Below are 9,356 nucleotides of genomic sequence, written 5' to 3'. Positions count from 1 at the left end.
TTGCGGTCATCACATTGGGAGATCAGATTGGTACCATATAAACGAGGGTTTCATCTCATATTTCATATTTGGACTTTGGGAACTTGATTTGTGGCGATTTTTCATGGAATTTTCAAGAAATTCATCGAGGTAGGTGATTCTAACTTGGATTTGGTTAATATACATGAATATATCATTATTTTCATCATTTAAACACACAAAAAAACTTACACGACATATTCTGTTAACTAATTCATCATCAAACGTTGTTGTAGAACGTTTAGAATGACTCTGGGTACGAGGTAATTCTCCAATTATAGGAGTTCGATTGGTTTCTTTTGATCGACTCTAACTGTGTGGTGATTCACCAGTTGAACGAACCGGATTCAGTACCTTCGAATGAATACGGCTGCATGGTAATTGTCTAATCAAAGGCATTGAATTCAATTCCTCTTCGGTAGGAATTATCTCCAATACCCTAAATGTCGGATTTTTCTGTTTAATACAAAAAAGTATATTATCAAAAATAAAATAAAACTGATATGTCAACATATTAACAAAACTACAGAGAAAGGAAAAAATAAAGAACATTAATTTACACCATGATTACTGAAGTAATACTCATGAAGTTCTTTAAATTTAGGCTCTCCCAAAGATGTATAACGTAACATCCTGGGAACCTGAGAGACATCAAGGTAGTCGTAATCTTTTAAATATTTGTCCCTAATATATGGGAAGCGCTCATAGAACCAAACACATAATGGATATGGAAATCCACCTACAGTATACTCAGTTGGATTATTTTTGTCCTTGTTATCCAAAACATGTTTCATTGAAGTAATAAACTTCTCATAAGATGCATTACCCCAAGGATGATTAAGATAAGCCTAATCGTCTTCAACAATAGCTACATACTCCTCCAACACAGTTGATTCATTCTTTCTTCCGAACAAAATAAACTCCACAATAAGAATTTCCATAAGCTTCACAGCATCTTCATCACTCTCGCATACGTGTTTGAAATTCACACCATCCTTTTCAATTTGATTCTGTATCATATATTCTCGAATGTCCTTCAAGGTCACACCCTTAGATTTTCCAAAATAGCGCTTCAGAATCTTACTCTCCCGTTTAATTGTTTTTTCAACATTATGTATTGTGATCCTCAAACCACACATAATGTGAAAGTCTTCAAGGCTGAATGACACATCACCACCAAAAATCTTGAAAATAATGGAATCTCGATCATTGGTGAATACGGGAGAAAGAATCAAATAGTGAACCAACTCCATGCTGCAATGGAAATTCTCAATAGCCATGATATACCGAAATATACCATTATTCAGCTTCTCCTATTATGCAGGAGTCAAGAAAGTTGCAATTAAACCCTTCAAACCGTGGTTCTCCTTCCAGTAAGCACGACAATTAAACCAACATCGAAACTCATAATATCTCTCCCCTGATTTTGTAGGTACAACAACAGGGACTTAAGGAGCTTTACGTATTCTAGGTGCTTTAGGTGCTTTAGGATCTTTAGGTGCTTTGGATTTCGTAGATGCCATATGTTCAAAAACAATTAAAGGTAGGAAAAATAAATTTAGAACATTATAAAAAAAAATTAGTTAAAACTTCAGCACAATTTAGCTTAAGTTATATTTTAAAGCCCTCTAACTTCAGAGAAATACAGAACAAAACTTCAGCAAATACATAACGAAACTTCAGCTTTAAGAATACTGAAGTTCAGAAATTACAGAATAAAAAATTCAGTCAAAATATGCTGTAGTTTTACAAATACAGAACACAAATTCAACTCCAAATAATGTTGAAGTTCATCAAAAACAAAACAAAAATACTTTTACAAAACACAAAACAAACCTTCAGCCCCTAGAATTAAGTTATCCTTGAAGTATTATTAAAAACTTCACACTTTAATAGCAACATCTATTTGAATCTCAAAGTTTTTAAAAATTTCAACGTCTCCAAAAATCACCAAAAAATATATAGAATTTTTATCAAAAACACAAATACAGTTTCAAAAAATCTAAAAACACTAATCGTAAAAGTAAAACCTACAAAATTAATACACTAATCAAACTAAAAACCTAGGAAACTGTTTTAGCACAAATAAAAAAAGAAAAACGATTCAACTAAGATTACTATCAATAAAAAACCTAGAAATTAAATCATAAAACTAATCCTAAATTAAAATCACATACAAAGTTAATGCAATGTGCAAAAGCAACTATTAAAATCGTGCCTGTGATTATACTTAATGTTGTTAGGAAAGAAACAATTGCAAAATCAAGCAGGATGCAATGCCGAAAACCGTTTGATTTCAGAGAAGAACAAATCAAAACCGCGAAGAAGGAGAGAGAGACAGAGACAAGAGACAATATGCCTTATACTTGGAGAGAAAGTAGTCTTTTACTAAATAAGAACAAAATTATCTTTTTAAAATACTTTTAACAAAAAAATGAATACGAATGCAAATGAAAAAAGAAAGCGGGTACAAGTTAAAAAGGACCACTGCATGCAATTTTTACAATTGCATAAGCTAGGCTAGGCCCATATCCTTAACCAAAATCCAGCCCATTATTTCAAATGGGCCAATTAAACTACATTATTCAGTCCCGCAAAAGTCAAACCAACCACAATTTGGTGATCCACGTGGCAACTTTATCCTCTTTCCTCATTTGTGCGCTCGTGAACCGTAACGTAATCACAGCGCATATACACGGAAAAAATACTCTAATCCCTCACCTCATCAGTCTTCACCACTTCATACCTACCCCCTCGCCCCCCCCCCCCCAAACTCCTCTCCGCCGTCTTTTTCACCGGAAAATCCTGACGTTCTTCGCCGGCGTGATTCATTTTTTAGATAATTTCAATTACTAATCCCTTTTTCGTTTGTGTATTTCGATTTGCGACTACTCCGAATCTTCAAAAAAGCGTTTTTTTTGTTTTTCATGATCTGGAAGAATCTGATCTGATCTAATCTGAGCCGTCGATCTAAGCTATGGAAAGGATCGTCGGAGGTAAATTCAAGCTCGGTCGCAAAATCGGTAGTGGATCGTTTGGTGAAATTTTCCTCGGTTAGTGTAATTTATATGTTTTGAGCATTGTTTTATTAATTGAGCTTGGATACTTTTAAAGTTTGATGTGAATTTTGATAATTATGCGTGGATTTTTGTTTTTGCAGCTACACATATTGATTCGTTTGAGATCGTCGCAGTAAAAATTGTGAGTTTTTTTTATTTGCTTAAAAGCCTTGAATTTTGTTGATTTTGTTTAATGTTTCCTTTTCATTTGATAAGCGCTTTGTGTATCAGGAAGGTAAACTAGTTAAGTCTAATTGTAATTGGATCATGAGGTAAATTTTGTACTTCCTTTTTGGAATCCTCATTATGTGGATATGAGATTAAAGACAGCTACTTAGCACCCAGAGAAGTAGCCTGGTGGTGGTCAGTGAAGTGGGAGGAGAACCATGATGCCTTAGGTTCAAATTCCACTTCGTTGGCAGAGTTACCTGGTACATGTGCTGGTTGAATAATCGAGGGCGCGCAAGCTGTCCAGACCTGATACATGTGCTGGTGGGACGTAACAGGTTCCTGGTGGAATTGTTGAGATGCGCACAAGCTGGCCCTGGCACAATTGCTATTGAAAAAGAGCTTAAAGACAGCTATTTGTGGAGTCTGTCTGCTATATATGGCAACTAGGGTTTGTTAACTATATTTTAAATATAATTTTACTAATTTTTCCTAGCCAAAGCATTTAATTTATCAGTAGCAGACTGAGATTTCCTTGATTACTGTTATAGTAGAATGATGTTGATGTATTTTCACGGTTTTCTCTGTATTTTCTTTCTTTCTTTATTCCACTGGTTATTTGCTTTATTAGTAACTTTTTGCATTATTAGTAACTTTCTTTATTCCACTGGTTATTCACATGTTGCTGGGATCTAACATGATAAGACTTTTTGCAGGAGAATAATAAGACTAAACATCCTCAACTTCTCTACGAGGCCAAGTTGTACAATATTCTCCAAGGAGGAAGTATGTTTTTTACTTATTTTTTTTAGTGATGTTGATGTATATTTTGTGCACTTTATGGTTAGAATACTGATTATGTGTAATTTATTTTCTGTACTTTTCTAGGTGGTATACCACATATAAAATGGTCTGGTGTGGATGGTGATGACAACGTTCTGGTCATGGATTTGCTGGGTCCTAGTTTGGAAGATCTCTTTGTCTACTGTGACCGGAAGCTTTCATTGAAGACTGTTTTAATGTTGGCTGACCAGATGGTAACAACAGTTTTCCTCAACACTCTTTATAACATTTGTGCGACTATGTTTTGGTACAATTAGAACCTGTCTGACAATAGCTGCTATTTCTACCTATTGGACTCCCCCCTTCCCAATATTCTTATCCATTATAATTCTCAGCAATTCTTTTTAAGTAAAATTGTTGGGCTATGTTTGATCTGTCTGATTTTTTTGTCAATGATTTTCTCGTCACATAGATATTGGAGAAATATTAAACCTTAATATATTTTTAAACAGCACAAAAAGATTGGTGCCTTTCCAATAAATTCTTAGGACTTTTGCACCATGTTCAATTTATTGTTTGAACTTTTTATTTTTTAATTAAGCAATTTATTGTTTGAATTTCTTGCTGGCTTTTCCTTTTTAGCAGCTTGGCTAATCAGGTTCTTGTGCCTCTCCTATTATCAGATTACCAGAATTGAATATGTACACTCTAAAGGCTTTCTACACAGGGATATTAAGCCTGACAACTTTCTGATGGGTCTTGGTCGAAAAGCAAATCAGGTACTCTACATTCCACCTCTTTTTATTGGTTTTATTGTTGGGTTTCTTTTTCTTTTGTTCTGATTAAATGCTATTCTCATTGTGTAAATTTCAGGTTTATGTTATTGATTTTGGTCTTGCTAAAAGATATCGTGATGCAACTACAAATCGCCATATTCCTTACAGGTATTTAAGTTTTTGAATCTTCTAATCTGAACTAATTTCATCATTTATCATTTACCTTTAAGCTTCCAGGTACTCTCATGAGTGTTGATGCCTGATTGTAATTTTATTTGGTTAAAAGTTCGAAAAGAGAACCTCGATCATTCTTTGAAATGCAGCATTATAGATCTAATTTTAGTATCTTTTCTTTTGTGCAGAGAGAACAAAAATTTAACGGGAACTGCACGTTATGCCAGTTGTAATACTCATCTCGGAATTGGTAAGCACACATATTCTTTTCCTTGCTTGTTTCTCTCTCCCCATCATCTCCCCCATTTGGAAAGAAAAATAAGTAACCATTATCCTGCCTGTGAGAAAGAAAGCTGTTAAAACAGAACCTCTCTTAACATTTAAATCATTTTTGTATGTTATGCAGAGCAAAGCCGGCGGGATGATTTAGAATCTCTTGGATATGTCCTACTTTATTTCTTGAGAGGCAGGTGCGTGTTTTTTTCAATTAGATTAAACCTTTTTTTCTCTTTGGTCCTTCTACATGCACGTGTATCAAATATTGTTTTGACCAATATATTGGTTCTTCAACAGCCTCCCATGGCAGGGTCTAAAAGCTGCCACAAAGAAGCAAAAGTATGACAAAATATGTCAAAAGAAGTTATCAACTCCTATTGAGGCACGTGTACACTGAATAGCTTCCCTAGCCACTGCTCATTGTCTTTTTTTTTTCTAACAGTATTTTTAAGGTTCTTATTCTGACTCTTTGTACTGTTTATTGGTGAAGGTTTTATGCAAGTCTCATCCTGTTGAGTTTGCTTCGTATTTCCATTACTGTCATTCGTTGACATTTGATCAGCGGCCTGATTATGGATTTTTAAAGCGCCTATTCCGTGAGCTTTTTACCCGTCAAGGTATGTGTAAGTTAAGCTCATCAAGTCCTTGGACTATACCATTGTTCTCTGTTAAAATATCCTACTGAGCTGATTACATAAAAATCCGTTGGCAGAAGTTCAACTGACGTGCTTCTATGTGTCATGCAGGATATGAATTTGATTACATATTTGATTGGACCATCCTAAAGTACCAACAGGCACAAACAAGTAAACCACAGCACCGGGTATCATTCTTAGCTTGTCATATTTCCTGAATTCATTTTGACTATGATTAGTCACTTCTCAGTTTGATGACCCACAATATTTTGAGCTTCTACAATTCTTCTTGTTGCTTGCTTAAATAAATATTTCCGTTTCAACGGGCTGAATAATACAGTTTTTTAGTCAAGGATAGCTGCATGAGCTAGGTTTTATCAAAGTTTTGATTCTTTCCTTAACCTTTTTTGAACTAGCGCTGTTATTTTTGCAGCAAGTTGTCGGTGAGAGCAGCCGGGCAATTCCAATGGATGTTGAAAAGCGTCAAGGTTAGTAACTGAATCTCTTATCATTTCGTGATTGTGGCTTGCATTCTCTGGATTCTACCAGCACAAAATACTTTCCGTATTCTGGGTTGAGTGGTTATAACCCATCATTAAAGTGTAAAGGACTGGCAGATAAATTAAAGATAGAAGTATGCTAGTGGAGACATACTTGTATTTTTTGGATGTCAAGTCACTTTCTGTTGCTGTAATAAGGTTGCTGAGCTGTTCCTTCTACAGTTTCTACAGGCAACAATGGACCTTATGTTACTGAGGTGACTGATCGCATAAGACCGAACAATCCTTCCAGTCCTGGAATTCGTATGCAATTTAAGTCACCAACTAACAGGAATTTAACTTCTGCCAATCTTGAGAGAAATGTAAGTAATACTTTTTCATAGCCTTGTTTCAGATAAAGTTTTCTTCGCTTTTAGCATTGTCTGTTTACCATGTCTTGTTATTATTCTTCCTTCTAATATCTCTGCCCAAGTAGGCTTCTCATTAACTTCCATTTCATCTTGTAGGTACTAAGTAGTGCACACATGCCATCTACTTCATTAGCTCCTGTTTTACCTAGAGCAAACGCCACAAAACCTGCATTGCCTGCTGAAACAACTCATGATGGTGATAATGGCAGCAGCTGGATTTCCTCCTTGCGACGTATTTCTTCTGCAAAGTGATAAATAGGTACTCTTCTTGCTCTACTCTTTTCGTGTGTCTTTGCTTTGGGGACGGGTGGCATATTCCTGGACATCGCAATTGTGATTGTGGACAAGAAGCATTTTGATTCATGATAACAAGATCCTTTCTTTCCTTTTCAGGATTAAGATGAAGGTGAGGCTAATGTGCCGTCCAATTAGGCAGCTCATCCTTATTCTGTGATTATAAGCTTGTATGGATGATTCGGGTGGCTGATCATGGTCTGCTCCCTGATTTTCGCAATTTCACAAGCTGAAGAGGGTGTGGACTGAGCTGGACATGAAAGCAGATGGCAGCAGCTGTTTGTCTTTCTTTGGGAGCTCGGGTTAGATATTTTTCCTAAGATGACTATAAACGAATTGGTCCATCCTTGCATTAAGATCAGGGTGGCTCCTGTCCGCTGAAAAATGAAGCACTAGCGACACCTTATGTCTCTTTTTCCATGTAAAATAGATCATATGTGATTTGTCAAAAATTGTGCAGTTCCGTTTGTGCATACATTGGTGGTTATTTTCTTCACTTGATTCATCACTCGCAAAGTTGCATGTGTTGTAATCTTTATCGCTTAATTTTGTGGTGAGCTAATGAATTGTTACAAACATGTTGGTAATGGGATTGTATCTCAGAAATTTTGAGAAGTTTGGAAATGTGATATATCAAAGGCAGCACTTCCTGTGTTCTCATCAGGAGTGTAAAGTTGTGATGTAAAATTTGATTTATGGACTTCTCTTTCTCCACCACCCATCCCACTCTTACGTTTAAGTCTAATTGTTTTTTTGAACCCTGTTGCCATCTGGTCAAAATAGGTGAGCTTGTCACCAGGTAATGTTATATTGCTAGTTTTGATTTGGTAATTTCCTGTGAGTTGATAGAGTCTGATAGTAGCTTTTTTACATCTTTATGTTTCTATAATGTTCTAAGTTTTGGTTAAAGATGATTCCTCTATTGACAATAGGCAATTTTGACCGCCCAAATACCTTGGTGCATAGACTTACACCTGGACTGTGACTAGCCTTCAAAATATTCGGTTTACAGCAAGTCTGACCAAAGAATATTGTTCGTGGGCTATTTTGATCAAGTTATTTGCAATCAGCTTCTCAATTATGAGTCATACTTTTGCAATGTGCAGGATTTCCATTTGAAGATGATATGCTATGAGATGTGGTTTCAATCGGAGTCCTGGCTTCCTTGGATTTGATCAAGTTCAGAAGAGCTGGAAGTAGTGATTGCATAATTTCGTTGGTTTTGCGATTGATCAAGTATGTAATGGACAAGTATCCACCGGTACCATTTCATTAAACAAGTCGAATGGTTCCTTCGACGGGATGATAGCTCTGGGTACCTTGCTGCCGGAGCTTTTATTCCTTCTCTCGAATGTCTTGCGAAAGCCAGACTTGCTAGGCTCGAGAGGAAGTTACATTGACAAACTGTACTGTATGCCTTCTCAAGTGTGATCCGGTAATATCTGCTATAACCAAGCAGCTTATTAAAACTGCTGCAGAAGAAAAACTATGGTCCTTTTAATTGGCTTGAGCTGAATATCAGGTCCTCCTTGATTTGTCAGGACCTGAACTCGGAGCTTCAACATCCAAATTTTGTGCTGATTTCATTTTCAGCAAGGTTGTGGTACCCCTGCTGTGCTCCAACATAGTGCTGGAGAAATAATTGATTACACGTTTTAAGTGCCAGGATAAATAAAAATCAGTAACCGGCTGTCGAGTGGTGAAATCTTCGTCTCTTTATTTGCATAAAGTGAGTAGTTGTGGCTTGTCCCTGCCCGCTCATTTCTACAGTTTCACCATTTCTACTTGTTTCTGCCCCCCCCCCCCCCCTCTCACTCCCCTTTAGTGCATACACGGTTTTGAAATGGTTTAAGAGGCAACTATGTTATATCAATCGTGCTACTGACCAGAGCCACTGAACTCGCTTTCGATAAGGTCTTGCCTGCTTCCTATTCATATACACCTGGCTGTCTATTCTATTAAGATCAATAATTCAGCTTGATCTTGGAATTCTGACAGCGCTTATGCTATCCAAAGAGAGCTACTTCTGTATTCTGAATTTGGAGACCTGACAATGTTATACTTATCTGTGATTGGCGTTCACTTTGGACAATGAGATTTATGCTCCAAAATAGTAGCTGATCGCGCTGTTAAATGGTAATGCAGGGTGAGAGGTCTCTGTTGTGGTGTTTGTTTTCCGTGAAGGTCAAAATTATTGCTAGTAGAGGCAAGAGTTGAGGAAAATCGTTTTTTTTACACGTTTTAAATATTTGTAAAATTTTGG

At 36.4% G+C, this 9,356-nt stretch overlaps 1 protein-coding gene across 5 annotated transcripts; it reads left to right on the top strand.

Annotated features, from left to right (window-relative positions):
- The first annotated feature begins 2,684 nt into the window (after positions 1-2,684).
- On the top strand, positions 2,685-8,798 carry LOC107813141 (casein kinase 1-like protein 3). 5 transcript variants are annotated; one of them, XR_012704494.1, is made up of 17 exons: positions 2,697-3,071; positions 3,179-3,219; positions 3,962-4,031; positions 4,134-4,282; positions 4,712-4,807; positions 4,902-4,972; positions 5,167-5,228; positions 5,385-5,448; positions 5,552-5,636; positions 5,745-5,871; positions 6,001-6,077; positions 6,323-6,377; positions 6,612-6,751; positions 6,896-7,058; positions 7,193-7,395; positions 8,200-8,528; positions 8,635-8,798. XR_012704494.1 is itself a non-coding variant. In XM_075242234.1 (15 exons), exons 1-14 carry the CDS (start codon positions 2,996-2,998, stop codon positions 7,049-7,051), a joined length of 1,269 nt encoding a protein of 422 aa, XP_075098335.1. In that variant the 5' UTR covers positions 2,697-2,995; the 3' UTR covers positions 7,052-7,058; positions 7,193-7,780. The 5 variants fall into 5 exon arrangements, 1 of the variants encoding a protein (XP_075098335.1); XR_012704496.1 differs by adding an exon at positions 3,309-3,696 and having other exon boundaries at positions 2,738-3,071; positions 8,200-8,798; XR_012704493.1 differs by having other exon boundaries at positions 2,685-3,071; positions 8,200-8,798.
- The last annotated feature ends 558 nt before the right edge of the window (positions 8,799-9,356 follow it).

Source organism: Nicotiana tabacum, chromosome 21 (assembly GCF_000715075.1).
Source record: "Nicotiana tabacum cultivar K326 chromosome 21, ASM71507v2, whole genome shotgun sequence".
NCBI lineage: Eukaryota > Viridiplantae > Streptophyta > Magnoliopsida > Solanales > Solanaceae > Nicotiana > Nicotiana tabacum.
Note: the sequence above shows the minus strand (reverse complement) of the source record. Positions and strands in the feature narration are given on the sequence as shown.